We start from the raw sequence: 18,844 nt of genomic DNA on the forward strand, positions 1-18,844 counted from the left end.
CCTGAGCCTGCCATGCACTCGTTCCTCCCCCCATCCCCCAGAGCCTCCTGCACTCCACAAAACAGCTGATCAGGAGGTGCAGGGAGGGAGGGGGAGGCGCTGATCAGTGCAGCTGCTGGTGGCTGGGAGGTGCTGTGAGCAGGGGTGGGGAGCTGACGGGGGGCTGCTGACGTATTACTGTGGCTCTTTGGCAGTGTACATTGGTAAATTCTGGCTCCTTCTCAGGCTCAGGTTGGCCACCCCTGAACTGCCTTCTGCTGCTTCTGTTTTAAAACCTTTAAATGTAGGAATTTTTATAAAATTTGAGAATTAAGCAGCACGGAGTTGTTTTTTAAAGATTATTCTGTGGAAGAGGAGTGTATCTTTTTCCCTTTAGAGGAGGCTGTGTGTACAATGTTCACCAGCACTCCCTACCTATGCAGTGTTAGGAGATATGAGAGAGAGAGTGTGAGTAGAAACTTATATTTCTTTTAGGAATTCATAAAGCCAGCATGGAGTGAACCTCACTTCACGTGTGAGTCTCATGTAATAGAAGGTGATGCTTTCTAGTTACAGAAAAATGTTATTTGTTATTATATGTAACAAATTACATTTTAACAGTAAGAAGTGGTAACTCTGAGGCAAATAATACCAACATTATTATTTTCCTCCCCCTGAATACAACATGTAGGGAGCTGTCTTCCCAGCCTTTGATTACATTTCCATAATCTTCTTGTTCTGTTTAGGTGAAGAAAAGCTTCTACCCTTTCTCTTTCTTTTCTTGGAGGAAAAGAATGATTCTAAGAAACCTGGGAATATGAAGCATTAGGAAGACAGGTGTCCATCCTACTTCTATAATACACACTCAGATGCCTCCTTCAATTTACCTTGACTTCTCCATTCTTTAAAATCACACAAAGGGCTTAATTCTGAACCATTGAATTCAATGTCAAAACTTCTACATCACAAATTGAGCCAAGCGCATGACTGGATTCGTAGTGTTACTATAGTGTTATAATAATACAGACATGAAGCAGATTCATTGGTTTGTCCGTCTATCACCTCTCTTTCTATACATATATGCTGTGACAAAGCTCTGTCCTTGCCTCCGTGGGTCCCGTGTTTCCTGGCTGATTTCACTAGCCTCAGAGGCTCACTGAGACCCTCTATGTAACCCTTCTCTCTCTAGGGACAACGGTCAGTCTACTGAGCCATTTTCATCATAAGCCAGCGAGGGAGGTGAGGAGAAGTTATCCTTCCTTGCACAGTCTCTGTTGTCTCCCAGTCTCAGTGATTAATCAGGGGGCAAAGGTGGGGGCAGGGGGGAGCCCAGGCCCACCCTCTACTCTGAGCTCCAGCCCAGGGACCCTAATAGTATCAGCTATGGTAGCTGACCTTGTAGAAACATGACATGTACAATTCCCTGGGCTACTTCCCCCACAGCAGCCCTCACTTCCTCAAGCTCCACTTCACCCTTACCTCAGGGCCTCCTTCCTTGTGCCTGATATGGTGTGTACTACTCAGCCTCTCCACCAGCACAACTTCCTCCCACAGCTCCTGACATGCCCACCCACCTGACTAACTGGGAGGCTTTTAACTAGTTTCAGCCAGCCCCTGATTGGCTTCAGGTGTCCCAGTCAACCTAGCCCTCTCCCTGCCTTCTGGAAAGTTCTTAATTGGCCCCAGGTGTCTTAATTGACCTGGAGCAGCTGCCATTTCACTTATCCTGGTACTAGGGATTTGTTTAGCCTGGAGCTAATATATCTATCTCCCACTACTTTTCCATAGCCATCTGGCCTTGCCCAGTCACAATGCACAGGGGATTCTATTCATACCTACCACAGTGAGAATGGGTAGCTCATTTCTTTTAAATAATTTTAATGGAAATTAAAGGGCAATACTTAAAACCTCAAAGCAAACTTGAGTGGTTGCCTTGGGATTCCCTGGGCAGACAGGCAGAATAGTCTGCACTATGCCTCTGCCTCCCAGCTTTGTCCTTCGTGTAGTGGATGTGGCCAGTGACAAGAGGCAGCCCAGATTGCAGCAATCCCTGGATGTTGGAAGGGCCCCCTTGGGGGTCATCACATCCCTGTGGCGTCCTGATGCTCTTTGTTTCCACAAGCTGCTCAGGTGTCGAATGGCCAGTCCTGAGGATCCGGCCGACAGTGTGTATATACTTCATATCAAGGGGAGATTGGAGCCCAAATTGTATTATTCCAACCCAAATCCAAAATCAGAGAATAAAATTAGAAAGCACTGGATTAGAAACTGCCAAGGACTGAACTGCAGGATATCATATTATTGTATTTGTTTCACGTTTTTTATAGTCTGTGTCAGGTTCCTCTAAAGTTGATTTATTTTGTGAAAACTCTTTTTTGTTACTGAGTTTACCAACCTCTTTCACAAACCACTGGCAGAATGCAGGGGAGATCCACTCTCTTGCATGGAAACCACAATCCATAAAGATGGCCTTTTTGTTTGAACCACTTTTCCCCACCTATAGTAAATAAAATGTCATGAAAAAACAACCTATTTGGTGTACACATTATTAATATTCTGTTTCCAGACTGGTGACTCTAAAGGTGAAACTTGACAGCAGTATGAGCTATATTCCTTGATTAAATTGGAAACCTAATACTATCAGAATATATTCTTGCCCCTCTGGACAATCAAGTTGTTTAAGTTAAAATAGTACAATCCTATTTGCTTTGTTTTTTTATTAATGCAGACAAGCTCATATTTTCGCAGAATATTTCATTACTACACAGTGTTGGTAGATTTCATATGATAGTATTATTAGTTGAAAAGACCAAGTTGGTTATATACATTCTAGTGAATGCTGGTGCTGTTTTGGGTAAGTGATTTTGTCTGTTTCTCACTCCCCTCCGCTCTCTCCCCTCCCCCCCGCCCCCCCGTTTATTTCTTGGTATCTTATTTATTCATAAGAGTTACGTGACAGAAAATGACATCTGAAGAAGATAGAGAAATTTGTTTGTTTCCTGTTGCCAGCTAGACTAACATTTATAGATCCTTTTATGGTAAGTGTGTTTACAAACAACAGATGGTGTGAACACTTACATAAAGGTAGATTATCATTTACATTGCTCACAGGAATTTGGTTAAATTTATAGGTCTGAACTTCCAAAATATTTATTATGGGTTTCACTCTATAAACCCTTTACCTTAAATCAAAAGGATAAAAATTCACAATAAAAGTAGCTCTCAAAATCTGTTTTGATTTCCTAGAGAATTTATAATACGTGTTAGAGTTAGTGAGGCCTTAATAAATATTGTAATTTTATTCAAGTTACGAGAACAGACCATACTGGTAAAAAGAAACTAAAAACAATCACCTTGAGGAGGTATAGGGGCCGTCCCTGAAATGTAGTCCCGATCTGAGTGCGAGAGACAAGGTTTGCGTTCTGAGCAGCAATGTCAGCGGTCCAAGCAGCTATCTGTTTAATACAACCATTACGTTAAATGGCATCTCTAACCCCAGTTCAAAAGCAATTAATGAATGAAGAGTGTAGCATATTTATCGACTACCTTTTCCCAGTTGTTGTATTTTTCATAATTGTGTCCAGTAGCACGAACATTGCTGTCAAACTGAGCATCAAGTACCGTCTGCAGGTTGTCGATCAGAATTCTGCAATAAACCCACAGTGATATCAACTCTAGAAAGAAGACTTGTCAGTGAGGTGAAATTGTCCAGCAAATTTGACTTTCCCTGCTGGAGAAAGCATTGGACAGATGTCATTGATCTACCATTTGGAACTACAGTGATTCTGAAATGAAGTGTTTGGGTTGGACTATATTCCAGTACGGTGAATTCACAGCTAACCTATTTTTGCCTTATGTTCTGCTCCAAGGATGGGCTCTTCTTGGCCAGCGGCTGTCCACCAGGCCAGCTCTTTGCTCCCAACCCCCTACAATGCAAGCTCTTTTGGGTCAGCTGCAGGGAAGTTAACAACCTTCTTTTCCCCATGCTCTAAGGATAAGCTCATGGAGCAAGTGCTCTTCCTCGGTGAGCAGCCCACTCCCCTTCACCTCAGTGTGAGCTTATGCAGCCATCATTTTCTTGCCTGTGGACATGAGCTTCTAGGGAACAGGGCCTTTGTTGAGTTGATAGCACAGAATGACATTTACCCCATAATGTCACAAGGTGATGATGTAACATGCCAATGCATTGAAAAAGCACCACCAAGCAAACATCTGTTAAATGGTAACCCCCTCTCTGTCAAACCAAACTCCCAGTATTCAGCTGTGGTATGGCAGCCTCATAATGCCAATGGACTGAACAGTGTTCCCAGCTCTACTGTATTTGTTGCATGCCAGCTGCAGCAAGGTGAATGCAGTCATCCAACAAACAAACATCACACAGGCACTGAAGTCCTGTCTGCCTCTGGCTGGATCTCTGCCACTCACCTTTCCCATGGACTGAGACTAATGGATAAGGCTTATCATCAGGCAGTACCTTGGAAAGTTTGCTTTTATTCCAGATACTCTAACTTTTGTTTTTCCAGTGCTTGTCTTACCCTGAATGGCTAGAGGGTCAAAGATTGCAAAAACAATATGTTCTTGATCAAAGTGATCTGGATAGAAGAGTGAGAGGTCAATTTGCTGTGCAACACCAGCCTTCATAAGAAACACTTGAACTGGTTGCATTGACATAATTTCAGGGCACTGCAGCTGCAGATCAAAGAATTGTATTTACTTTGGCTGTCACAAGGACATTCTGTTGAAGTTTGTCAGGGACATCCTGCCACCCTCATGGCCTCGCAGTCAGAAGACAGGTGCATGAACTTGTGCAAATTCATGTAGGAAATTCTAGCACATACCAGTGTAACTCCCTTGCCAAACAGAAAATCCTACTTTCAATGGATTCTTATGCTATAAGGGAGCAGTAAGAGCACTGAAAATAATCTTCTTAAGAACTATAATTATATGTTTATTGCCAAAATATATGGGTCTTTCCTTCATAGGGCTACTCTGAATATGTCAGAAATACAATTATCGCGGCAAGTGCAGCATTAATAACACTGCTGTGGTTTTCTTAAGACTTGAAAAAGAAACTGTTTGGTCTTTTAATGTCTTTTAATGAAATAATGTTACTACCACAGATAACTATTGAGTTCTCTGCTTTCATATTAGTGGTAATTTTTTTGTAAATGTCCCATTTGCATTAGTTATTTTGCATACATTTGTCCTATGATATGTTAAGGGGCTCCAGCAAATGTCTCCAGGGATGGATTCTTAACAGATTGAAAACAGAGATTTAGTAGATTAAACGGACTAATTTAATGAGAGCTGCATGATCTAGTAGGAAGGAGTTTGATCTATTGAACTGAGCATGGGGTTGTGAGCCAAAAGCTTGTCTACCCTAATCCAGCTCTGCCACTTGACTTGGTGTTTGTTTCTGTATATTGGTAAAATGAGATAATAATACTCACTTACCCACTATACAATTAATGGTCCACATATATCCATATGCTCCAGCTGTTTTGTACTACTATGGTGGCACAAGTCAGCCATAAACCTTATTAGAGAGAAAAGGTGGTTGAGGTAATATATTTTATTGGACCAACTTTTGTTGGTAAGGGAAACAAGCTTTTGAGCTTACACAGAGCTCTTCTTCAGAAAACTTGTGTCTCTCACCAACAGAAGTTGGACCAATAAAAGATATTACCTCACCACCTTGGGTCTCTCATATACTGGCACCAACATGGCTAAAACTACACTCCATAAATCTTATTGGTAGCTGTCTAGAGTGGCACAAAGGAGCCAGAACATATTGCTGATCCTGGCTCAGTGTTTGCATAGTGATTTGAAAATATAAATTAGAGGTGGGATTTTCAAAGGCGCCAAAGTGATTTAGCAGCACAAGTCCTTCACTGTGTGGGCATGAGGACTATCAGAATTCGTCCATACTGCTCGAGTGCTGCTAGGAGTGATAACTCCTAGGAGCTTCTGGGACTGAATAGTACTGCACCAGATATATTGGAAGACTTTGTAAGAAGTTATATATGTGGTCCCCTTACAACTTCATGATGATAACTGGATCCAGGACCTATTTGGAGGGATTGATTATATACTCTTCTCCTTAGAGCATTGTTTAAGTGTGGGATTTCCTTGAGATCAATAGGGGACTTGAAAATGTATATAATACTGCAACTGTTCCACCTAAGGCCTGATCTGACTTGTATTCAAGTCAGTGGAAAGACTCGCAGTTACTACAGGAGGAGGAAGCATTAACAGAAGGCACTGATAACCCAAGAGATCTTTTCCTGGATTAAATAAGAATAAGATGACTAATTTGCTGAATTTCTAACCATCAAAGACACTGTTTAATGCAGAGACAAGGTGGATGAGATAATATCTTTTATTGGACAACTTCTTTTGGTGAAAAGAAAAGGAGTACTTGTGGCACCTTAGAGACTAACCAATTTATTTGAGCATGAGCTTTCGTGAGCTACAGCTCACTTCATCGGATGCATACTGCAGCAGACTTTATATACACACAGAGTAAAGAGTTGTCACTTTGGATGGGCTATCACCAGCAGGAGAGTGAATTTGTGTGGGGCGGTGGAGGGTGAGAAAACCTGGATTTGTGCTGGAAATGGCCCAACCTGATGATCACTTTAGATAAGCTATTACCAGCAGGACAGTGGGGTGGGAGGAGGTATTGTTTCATATTCTCTGTGTGTATATAAAGTCTGCTGCAGTTTCCATGGTATGCATCCGATGAAGTGAGCTGTAGCTCACGAAAGCTCATGCTCAAATAAATTGGTTAGTCTCTAAGGTGCCACAAGTACTCCTTTTCTTTTTGCGAATACAGACTAACATGGCTGTTACTCTGAAACCTGTTCTTTTGGTGAAAGAGACAAGCTTTTAAGCCACACAAAGCTCAGTAGCCATTCAGTAATAAATAGATGAGTTGATTCAATATTCTTTGTTGTAACTAAATCATGTTGCTCAAGGTGTTGTATTGGACAGATAGTTTCAGAAAGCACTATGGGATTATTTTGTAAACAGATGCATCTGTGAAATCTAGGTTTCTAACTCCTGGATACTAGTTTTATGATGATACTTAAAAATGAATGAAAACATTGTTTGCATGAGGAAACCTCTTCCAGTCTCACTGAACTGCTGTTTGGCCTTTGGCAATTCACTTCAATTTGCTGGGCTTCTGTCTTTTCTTGCCTTTTGTCTATTTTGACTTTTTATACTGTAAATTCTTCAAATCTCTTACTATATGTTTTTACAGTGTCTATCTATCATGGGCAGCAGGTGAGCCCCGGCTCGGGGAGGCCGAACTGCCCCTTCTGCCCGAGGCCCTGCCACTGCCGCCGGAACCCAGAGCCCCTTCCCCTGTGCCGCGGCCACCCGAGCGCCTCCAGCTGCAGAGCACTGGGAGGGCGGGGGGTGCAAGACCCCTCAGCCCCAAAGTGCCAGGTGGGCAGCTTGCCCCCCATTCCCAGAGTGCCAGGTGGGTGGGCATCAAAGCCCCCAGCATCCCCAGCCCCAGAGTGCCAGGCAGGCGGGCGGCATGGCCTCCAGCCCCGGAGTGCCAGGTAGAATTTCTGGCTGTAGGCCAGCCCCCATAAGTCCCAGCCCAGAGACCCGGCCACAGGGGAAGAGCCGCCCATAGCAGAGTGCTGGGAAGCAGGAGGAGGTCTGGTGGCAGAAAGTGAGTGGGGCTATGCAGGGCTGTGTTTGGGGAGGCTCAGCCTCCCCCAGCCTTTGATACCCACTGCCCATGACCCTAAACCTAATTGCAGTCTCTAGGGGCTACAATAATAATAATTAGTAATTAATTAATAAATATCTTGACTAACAATTATGGCCTTTCTGTTGTTAGAGGTTTGTTATGGGAAGGCCCTTCTGTTATGGGAGGGTTGGCTGGGTAAATTTTCTCAGTATTTACCCTTCTTATATTCAAAATACTAAATAAGAAAAAAAACATACTCATATTCCACTCCACTCTGCTCCAGGAGACTCTGAACATCAAAGCACTTGTCCGCTTCAACCCGGAAGTCAACTCTCATTTCTGGTTTTACTTGTGTGATGGTCTCTGGATTCCAGAAATCAATCTGAAAAGTGGAACAGATGAAATTGCGATTGTTAGGTTGGTATCTATGTTGTGGTAACATAGATGTGGCTTGATATGATAATAAGGCAAATTCCATTAACTCAAGACAGCACCAGGGCTATATTCCATTAATCTACCTAAGTTTTCTAAAATTAAACATAAAATCACATGGAAAATTAACTACAATGATTGTATTAGGACATGTAGTTCACACATTCTGAGATGTAGATTTGCTCAGATGGCAGTGACCGCTTTCCAAGATTTCAATTCAGCAAAGTACTTAAGCATATGTTTAAGAGCTTTTAATGGACTGGGGCCTAAGGCAGGAGATGAGCATTCAGGTTCAAAGACAACTTCTGGACAAAAGTGTATGTCCGTCTGAGGAGTGAGTAAATTAGAAATATAATCTTTCATATATTTTTAGGAACAAAAGACTATTATGATCATCAAGTGAGACCTCCTGCATAACGCAGGCCATGGACTCTTTTCCAGTAAGTTCTCCAGCAAGACCATAAGTCCTGTTTGAGTTATAGCGCATCTTTTAGGCCTGGTCTACACTATGGGGGGCGGGGGGGTTTGGTCTAAGATACGCAACTTCAGCTACAAGAATAGCGTAGCTGAAGTCGACATATCTTAGATCGACTTAGAATCACTTACTTTGCGCCCTCGCGGTACGGGATCGACGGCCACCGCTCCCCCATCGACTCCGCTTCCGCCTCTCACCCTGGTGGAGTTCCAGAGTCAACAGCAGAGCGATCGGGGATTGATTTATCACGTCTACACTAGACACAATAAATCGATCCCTGATAGATCAATCACTACCCGCCAATCTGGTGGGTAGTGTAGACGTGGCCTTAGAAAGATATCCAGTCTTGATTTCAAGACGTCAAGTATAGAAAATCCCCCATGTCTCTAAGTAAGTTGTTCCAATAATTAATTAATAATTATTAAAATGGAAAATGACTGCCTAGGAAGGAGTACTGTGGAAAGGGACCTGATGGTCATAGTGGATCACAAGCTAAATATGTGTCAACAGTGCAGGGGTAAAAGGGAGCTGGTAGGGGCCGGTACTGCGTACCGGTAGGAACCCGCACCGGCCCATACCCAGCCCACATTAAGGCGTTGCCACGGCAGCGCTTTACTGTCCCTGCCCCTTTTGCCTCCTCTGTCGGGGGCCTTGCTGGTAGGGTCCGTACCGGCAGGGCCGCCGACGGAGGAGGGGCAAGGGGCAGCAACGTTAAAGCGCTGACGCGGCAAAGGACCGTCCTTAAAGCGCTGCCGCAGCAGTGCTTTGATTTCACTGCCCCTTCCCCCTGTCGGCGGCCCTGCCGGTACGGACCCTACCAGCAGGGCCACCCACAGGGGAGGCAAAAGGGGCAGGGACATTAAAGCGCTGCCACAGCAGTGCTTTAAGGAGGGTCCTTTGCCACCGCGGCGCTTTAATGTTGCTGTTTCCAGCATGAGTGGGGACACGGCAAAGGACCCTGCAGCGCTTTAATGTTACTGCCCTTTTTGGCCCCCCCGGCCGCCGACGGGCAGGGAGGGGGGGCAAAGGGAGCAGCTGCCCTGGGGCCGGCGATTTAAAAGGGCCCAGAGCTCCGGACGCTGCTGCCGCTATGGCAGCAGCAGCGTCCGGAGCCCCGGGCCCTTTAAATCAATACGGGAGCCCTGGGCAGCGCGGGCCAGCTGGACTGGAAGGGCTGGCTGGGGGATGCTGACCCCCGCAACCCTGCCCCTTCCACCCAAGGCCCTGCCCCTTCCGGGGACCAGAGCCACCCTGCCCCGTACCAGTAAGTGGCCTCAGTTACTTTCACCCCTCCAACAGTGTAACACTATTGCAAGAAAAGCAAACTTCATTCTGGGATGTATTAGCAGAAGTGTTGTAAGCAAGACACAAGAAGTAATTCTTCCACTCTACCCTGCGCTGATTAGGCCTCAACTGGATTACTGTGTCCAGTTCTGGGTGCCACATTTCAGGAAAGATGTGGACAAATTGGAGAAAGTCCAGAGAAGAGCAACAAAAATGATTAAAGGTCTAGAAAACATGACCTATGAGGGAAGATAGAAAAAATTGTGTTTGTTTAGTCTGGCAAAGAGAAGACTGAGCAGGGAGCTTTCAAGTACATAAAAGGTTGTTACAAGGAGGAGGAGGGAGAAAAATTGTTCCCCTTAACCTCTGAGGCTAGGATAAGAAGCAATGGGCTTAAATTGCAGCAAGGATGGTTTAGATTGGACATTAGGAAAAACTTACTGTCATGGTAGTTAAGCACTGGAATAAATTACCTAGGGAGGTTGAGGAATCTCCGTCATTGGAGATTTTTAAGAGCAGGTTAGACAAACACCTGTCAGGGATGGTCTAGATAATACTTAGTCCTGCCTTGAGTACAGAGGACTGGACTAGAAGATGTCCCAAGGTCCCTTCCAGTCCTAAAATTCTATGATTCTGTCTTAACTGTTAAAACTTTCTGCCTTTTTAATAGTTGACTATATCTATTTTCAGCTTCTGAGCATTATAGCTTATTAAGCCTTCCTCTACAAGTTTAAAGAGCAGTCTACTAACTGAAATCTCTTTCCTGTGATCGTTGCCCCTTAACCTTATCTTAGATAAACTAAATATATTGGCGTTTATGTCTCTCACTATAAAGGCAAGTTTTCTAGACCTTGGATCATTCTTTTAGGTCTTTTCCAACCCCTTTACAATTTTTCATCATTCTTTTTGAAGAGTGAACACTGGAACTGTCCACAGTATTACAGTAATGGTCTCACTAATGCCAACTATGATCCCCTTGCAGCCAAAAGTCTTGATTTCAGTGAGAATTTTGTCTATATGAGGACTGTAGGATTGGGCACTTAGACCCTGATCCTGCAATAAACTCGTGGGTAGAACCCTATTAACGTCAGTGGGGATCTGCATGGGCTCAGTGGTCTGACTTTGGATATCTGCTTGCAGGCGTAGGTCCGTAGGACAGTGGTCCCCAAACTGTGTGGTGTGCCCCCCTAGGGGGCCATGGAGGAACATTTGGGGGGCATGTAGTGGGGCTGGAGCCAGTCCCCACAGGGGGCAGGGCGGGAGCGCCATGTTTCCAGCCCCACTCCGCCCCCAGCCCAGCTCTGCCACCAGCCTCACTCCTCCCCAAACTCTGTTCAGCCCCCAGTTCTGCTCCGCCTCCAGGCCCAGCTCTGATCTCACTCCTTCTCTGCCCCCAGACGAGCTCCACCCCCTAGCTGCAGCTCCGCTCTGCCCCTGCTGCACTCCCAAGTGGCCTCTGCTCTCATTCCCTCTCTGCCCCCAGCTACAGCTCCACTCCGCCCCTGTTGCACCCCCAGCCTGGCTTTGCCCTCATTCTCTCTCCACCCCCAGGCCAGATCTGTCTGTCCCTAGCCCCAGCGCCTCCCCCATCCCCAGCTCTGCCTTTAGCCCAAGTTCCTCTGCCGAGGAAGCCTTGCCTGTGCAGAAATGTAGGGGGGGCAAGGACTGATTTCGCTACGGGGGGGGGGGGGGGGGACTGAAAAGTTTGAGCAATCGGGGCTATATTTGTATTTATACCTTCAGGTGTATACATTTTGCCTGGGACTAAATAAGCATACTTGCATGAGTAAAGGCTACTGATGTGAGTAAAGACATCTTTTTTCTTGGAATCTAAGCAATGAACAAAATATTATTACCTTGGGGATTACAATAATGTAAGCAGGGAGTGCTGTCATCTTAATATACAATGATAAATGTGTGTTCACTATTTAAGATTTATAACTTTCTCTTCCTAACAATAATAAAAAAAATCACATCTTTTGTTGTTTCTGTTGTTGCTCTATTTATTATTTATTTCTTTATTTTTATCTTACTTGCACTTTTGTCATACCATTCCTTATGTGAATATTCCTTACTATGCAATTTCCTCACAGTCTGTAATTTCAAGCATAGTTCAAAGTTTTTTTTCTTTTTTTAAAGGATGTCAGGGGGGAAGTTTTGGCAAGCATAAATGTTTTAAAGTACAGGCAACTCTGATTCCAATAACAACAAATATTTTCAAGTATATTTCACTTGGAATAGTAATTTTTGATTCAAAGATGATTATAGTTTTCTTGGTCCTTTTGTAGTCTATATTGTCACTCCTGATGATCAAGTCTGCTGTTATATGGGCACCAGCATGTTTTCCCCATTATTACTGTATACAGCATAAATATTAAATTTATTAATTATGTGCATGAATTATAACTACCTTTTACAACAGATAAGACCAGCTTCTGCATTCCTTACACACCTATTCAGATCAATGAGAATGCTGGTTTCAAAGTATCTGCAGAATTGGGCCCACAGAGTATCTCTAGTCCACAGTAGCACTGTACACGCACTGTACATAAATCTATGAGATGGAGATCACTGTGTGTATAAATAATTTGGGGCCTGATTCACTAAATCTGGTACAAGGTACAAATTGTAACTGTTCCCTTTCCCCAGATGGGGGAGTTCATCCCAGAGAGGACTGGTGGTGGTACTGCCACAGACTTCCTTTGGGTTTAGTCAGCTTTCAGGCTCACTAGTGGCTTCATTAAAGTCCTATTAGTAGAGGGTGCTGTGCAAGGAGCCAATTCACCATCTCTCCTGGCTATGCCCCCTCTCTGGCCGTCACCTCCCAAAGTATAAAGGAGGTTGTGGCTGGTGTGTCCATCCATGAATGCTGTATTTGTGTGTGAGCTAGCTGTTATCCCAAAACTGGTTACTAGTCCTGATTGTCAACTATTTTGGCCATAATTTTGCATAGATTTTTGATTTTCATTTTTTAGGAAAAAGAAAAACCAGCCCTCTAATTTAATTCCTTTATAAGGCACACTTGAAAGAAAGTGTGACATGTTAATTTATATAATGAGGGTGAGAAGGCAGTGGCACACCAATAGCCTGGCCTTCTCAGATGATATCACCTTATCGCTGGTGAGAGCGCCTCCACTTCTGCACATCATTAAAAATGTCATGTTTTCATCTCACTGATGATGGTGGTTTTTCTTTCCACAGCTATTTTACAACATCAAAGCTGAAAGGAAGTATTGAAAACACAGTTGCTGTCCTTATTATTTTTACGTCATCATCATGTCATCATATACCTACATCAAGGTCAGTAAAAAAACTGGCAGCTTGATTGGGCAGGGTAGGAAGCTTTAAAGAAAATCCAAGGAAGAAAATATATCGCATGAGAGGCTAAAGGAAAGTTGAAGTTGGATGTGAGCCTAGTTTTTTAGGTTAATTCTAAGTGAACAAATTCTGTTGTAATTATTAAGGTAAAAACCACTGGAAACTGGAATTTTCATGTGGTGTTTAGCATAACATGTATTCAAAAGTATCGTACCATACATTTTTCTCTTGTTTTTAACATGCAGCTTGGATTATTCAGCTAGATTTTCTAGAAATGTGTTTATTTAGCTCCTGCCTTATAACTTAGTCCGGCTCCCTCAACAGGAAAATTCACATTGACTTGAATGGACTCAGGATCAGGCCTCTAATTCAGCAGTATGACATGCAGTATTTCTTAGATCAATATTGGTAAAACAAAATAGCTTTAAGTTACAATCTATTCCCCCACCCAACTCCATCTTAATTACCTGCACATTGCTGGCCAAGGTGTTGAGGAATTCTACCTGCTCTTCATTGTGTGGTGTTACACGAAACACCTTCTCTCTTGGTGGTGGAGGAGGCGGGAGAAAAAGGTATGATTAAAACAGGCAGGTCAGCTAAGAGAGTTCTGTTTAGCAAAAAAGTGCTGGTTTAACCTTAATTTGAATTCTTACCCATCAAAGTGGTGACTGTGAAGTGGAGCTGAAGCAGCTGCGGCACCTACAAGAACCAATACAGCCCACATTTTTTTAGAAGGGCATGTGATTATTCTCGGCTGCTTTTATAATCCAGTTTACCCTGCTCTTTACTAATCACTCAGCAAAGTAGCCTTACATTAGCTGATTGATTATTCTCCTGTCCTTGTTTTATCTGTCCATTGTTTATAAACTGTGTATTTTGTCGCACACCTGTGGAAACAGAGCTGAGAGTCTCACAGCTGGCTCAGGGTGCCCACCACTAAAACTGGATGACCTATTCATAGCGGAGAATTTATATGATGAATCTTGCTCTTTTTTTTCACTTGTGAATTACTGGCGAACAATTTTCATGAATTTTTATTCAAAGTAATTCAATTAATGTACTTGAAAACAAATTGGGTGCACAAGCTGTATGCTAACTGGGCCTACAGTCCTCTGTAGTCCACAGGGGCACTGTACATGTCCTGTACATCATTCAGCGAGGTGGGGATCATTGCTTGTGATTGTCTAGGTGATGATTCATTGCATCTTTAATCTAAATGTCTAGGAGGAATTTGCCCCTAACCCTTCGTATATTCTGAATGCTCACATAATACTCTACTTGAGGTACCACATATGGACAAAGAAAATCAAATGAAATGTAGTCATATAAATAAAGGGCCATTTTTTCAGCTGTTCCCTCCATTTCACACCTGCAAAAATGCACACAGGTGGTTGCAAAGGAAAAATAGTACTTGCCTCTATTTTGCTCATAACAAAACATGTAACTCAGATAGTTAGATGTCATACTACTCAATTCACCAAGCAATAGATTCATTTTCATTGTGTTCACTGGTACTAACTTAAACTTTGTATTTTAGTCTTTCAAGTGCTTTTGATGGGCTATCCCCAAATGTACAAAAAATGGAGTGTAAGGGCTAAATTCTGTCCTCAGTTATGTCTGAGTGGTCCTATAGATTCTAAGGCTTCAGCCATACATTTTACTAAGGGCAGAACTGGACTTTATGGCTGCAGTTTTGTATTTTGATTTTAACTAATGGATCAACATATTTATATTCCCAGTTTAGAAACTATAGAGTCAATTTGGAAATGCAGGAGATTGAAATAACTAGTATGTTTCTTAGATATTCCTCAGCACAGCAGAATTCTACTTAGAAATAGCTCCATGAGGCTTTCAACAGAGGTGAGCAAATATTTAGGGTTGTGTGTTGAGTATGAGGATGAACATTGTCAGTCAAATTTGGAGGCCCATATACAATCAAAATGAATACTGAATTCAAATGTAATCAATACAGTGAGACTTTTGCTCAAATAAGGACCACAGATTTTGACCCTACATTATATAATATATCCTTTTTTGTATAAATCCTTTTATGTATAATGACGAAGCACTAGTTCAGTGCACTAATCAGACAAAACTTTCTCCTTTATAGAAATATTGCTGCCACAAGTTTTATGATGGACTTTATTTATGCAATATATAAGTTCCATTTAGTCTGTTCCACTCCCAATGCTATTGTGGTTGCATATGATATAATTTAGGCTCTTTGATCCAGAGATGGTTGTTTGAATTTGGCCCAAATTGTTGATACCTCTTTTAAGAATGAACATGATTCCACACGTGAATATCCTATTATACTTTTGGGAGGCAATTTTGCAAAACTACACTGAACAGCCTGAAAATACGTTAAGACTGGAACATCCAACATATGCAGCCATTTGCACCTAACAGTCTGATCCCTGATGAATTTGTTGTTTAAACAAGATTCCCAAATTGCACGTATCTTAATAACCTGAGAATAACCTGAGAATTATATTTGCCAAAATATAAGGATTGAATTTAATTTACAACTAATGACCTAATTTTGTGACACTGCACATTGCCACAAACAATAATCTTACTCAGAGTCAAGTCCGCTAAGCAGGATGACAGCAGGAGTTATTCTGACAGACTGCCAAAACAATAATGCAAAGACTTCAAAAGTTTTAATTTTAAGATGAGATCTACCATATTTGATAAAATGGTATGGTCTCACGAACATTGCTAAGACAATAAAGCAGAATGATCAAGCCCAGAACTTGCAATGAATAAATGATCACAAGAAGTAATCAAACAAATCGCAGATGTCATCATTCCCTGTTGAGCTCTAGGAAGCATCTCAGAAATAGAAGACTGTCAGATTGCAGCGTTTGAATTCACTTTTAAGAAATTCTTTGTGCCTTTTCATGCAGTTTCCAACACAATCCCTAACCCAGCTTTACTGCTAGTACTACTGAGCTGCCAAGCTATGTAGAATATTATAATTTCTGATGACAGTCTTTGCTGTGTCCATTACAGATTAGGTCAGAGAAAACTAGTGACATGGAATCTTATTGAAGTAGTTCATTTTGCATCCCAGGATTGATGATTATGTGTCAAATTATCTCATAAGCTAGCTCTAAACATGGTCTTGTTTTTCTAACTGTATTAGATAAATGTTCAATATCGGTATGATAAAGTGGCAGCTCAGGGAGAAATCAAATAGCAAATTAAATTTGGATAGACCAGCTGCTCCCTTCATTTTATGACTACAAGACCATAGCACATCAGCTGGACATGGATGAGTAAACCATTGCCATATATATTTGGAACTGATAGAAAAGGTTAGCTAGTGGCAATGCCTGATAGGCCATCTCTAATGGGGTATAGGAAGAAGACCCCAAGTTTTCCCCTATGCTCCAGTTTCCTTATAAAACAGGCTATGCCTACAGGAGTGGGGGTGGATGTGACTAGGGACCCAGAAGAATATTTCTCAAGGTGTAGGACAGGAAGCAGGAGCAGCTGGGCCCAGTCATTAGTGAGCAGCTATAGAGAGGCAACAAGGCAGAAGGAGCTTGTTGTTATAGGGAGAGACATCTCATTCCCTTCCTGACTGGGAAGATATCAAACTGCATATACTGCTGGCCCGGTACCCACTGAAAGCTCTCTTCAAACAAAGAACCTCAGCCTTTTGGGATGCTTGCTCAAAAAGATATGGCTGATGCCGCAGCTTCCTGTGACATATTGGGTCTTAGGTTTCCCTGGCTCTATCAGATGAAAGCTGTTTTATGAAGAATCTGGGATGTAGGAAAACCACAGCAGTGGAGGAACATACTGTACATCATACATCCTCATGGACTTTTCTTCTCCTTACTTGCCTCCTGTGAGATATAATGGGTATCACTAAGTGTGTCAGTGTTGCCCACTAGTGGCTGAACCACAGAAAGCATAAAGGATCTACTAGTACAAACAGTTACAGAAGCTGGCCTTTAGCTCAAGTGGTAGAGAACTCTGGCTACAGAAGCTGGGTTCTAGTCCCAAATTCCCTGCGTGTGTGATTTGTAACCAGTTGTCTGTTGTTTCCAGCACATTGATTTATTACAATGGCCTGAAAGAGTTGCTGCTTCAACTGGTAATTCATACAATTAATGGTAAAATAAACAGGCTCTCTGTCTCCTGTCATCCAGTATGACATCAGATTTTCTGATTCAACTGTACAACAGAAGCACTATGTTCTACAGTAGGGAGTGTGTCTAGGAATTAGAGCAAAAGAGTAGGTGTCAGGAATCTGGGGTCTGTTCCCACTTTCATTATTGATTTGTTAGGTGAAAAGTCTCTATGCCAGGTTATCTGCACCAGTAATCACTAGTATCAGTGGATATTTACTGATCTGTCTCAAGTGAAAATGGATAACAGTGAGCAAGGTCAGGAGGGAATAAGATTGCCTACCTGCATTCCTATGTATTTCATCTTCATTACATCACCAAGTTGATAAATGGGTAGAATAATATCTAGCTTTTATATGGAGTATTTAACATTTGGAAAGCATTTTGAGATCATCAGCTGGAAAGCACTGTATAAATTCAAAATGTTATCATTCCACTTTTATCACTCACTTACAAAAGAGGCTGTTAGATATGTTTGTGCAATAATCTAATCTAGCAACAAAAGGGATTTGTTAATTATAAAATGTGTAGATGGTCTAGACTGGTGTCTGTATGTCGTCTGTGTTCCTGTTGGATAAAAGAGCCTGGGAATAGTCAAAGATCAAAATATTGTACTCTGAACCTGCAAAATTGAATTGTGTGGATGCAGCTGCGGAGCAATAACAGAGCTGCTAAACAAGAAACTGGCTTCTCAGTGGTTTGTTCTTCCTAGAGGTCCTAGGAAAGTTTAGTTTGTGCTTTATAAGCTATTACTAGCAGGACAGTGGGGTGGGAGGAGGTATTGTTTCATATTCTCTGTGTATATATAAAGTCTGCTGCAGTTTCAACGATATGCATCTGATGAAGTGAGCTGTAGCTCACAAAAGCTTATGCTCTAATAAATTGGTTAGTCTCTAAGGTGCCACAAGTACTCCTTTTCTTTTTAAGCATATGTTAAGAAAACTCAAACAACTGATGCACTAAGCTTCAATACAAAACAATTTCAATTTCTATCTTCCCAGGTACTCTGCAGAAAATCTGGAGTTACCTGAAAATTAAAATGGAAGCCCCTTTGTGAGTATGAGAAATGCAGCTAAAACGCTGTTAAAATGCACTTAGCATCTGGCACAATTTACTGCCACTCCAAGTAACTACCTCAAGTGTTCCTGTCTGGAATAAAAATGACATTCAAATTATATTTACAACTCTGCTAATACTACCCAAAGTCTTGCATTTGTCACTTCCAGCCTGTCTAATTCACGAATGCATTGCAGTCACATCCTTCTGAAAAGTTGTTCTCAAGTGCTGCAATCTGACTGTAGCCCTCTTTGGGTGGAAGATGATTCATGTCTGAAGACTGACATGTTCATTCTTGACAAGATTAGACAGAAAAAAGCAAATCAATGTACTAGCAATGAAGGGTCCTACCACCCCAGAGACTAGGGCATAGAGAGGGGAAGTAACTTGCCACAGTATTACTCAGTAGGTGAGTGTCAGAACCAGGAATAGACCCCAAGTCTCCTGACT

General features: G+C 42.4%; 1 protein-coding gene across 1 annotated transcript in view; it reads right to left on the minus strand.

Annotated features, from left to right (window-relative positions):
• LOC140917276 (carboxypeptidase B) overlaps positions 1 to 13,920 on the minus strand; it is a 28,747-nt gene extending 14,827 nt beyond the window's left edge. The window contains exons 1-6 of the mRNA XM_073359727.1: positions 13,850 to 13,920; positions 13,664 to 13,739; positions 7,945 to 8,069; positions 3,526 to 3,625; positions 3,333 to 3,434; positions 2,375 to 2,476 (exon numbers count right to left, since the gene is read on the minus strand). Of these exons, the coding sequence (XP_073215828.1) occupies positions 2,375 to 2,476; positions 3,333 to 3,434; positions 3,526 to 3,625; positions 7,945 to 8,069; positions 13,664 to 13,739; positions 13,850 to 13,920 (576 nt within the window). The remainder of the gene's footprint in view (positions 1 to 2,374; positions 2,477 to 3,332; positions 3,435 to 3,525; positions 3,626 to 7,944; positions 8,070 to 13,663; positions 13,740 to 13,849) is intronic.
• Positions 13,921 to 18,844: the final 4,924 nt, after the last annotated feature.

The sequence above is a fragment of the Lepidochelys kempii genome, chromosome 9 (genome assembly GCF_965140285.1).
Source record: "Lepidochelys kempii isolate rLepKem1 chromosome 9, rLepKem1.hap1, whole genome shotgun sequence".
Lineage (NCBI taxonomy): Eukaryota > Metazoa > Chordata > Testudines > Cheloniidae > Lepidochelys > Lepidochelys kempii.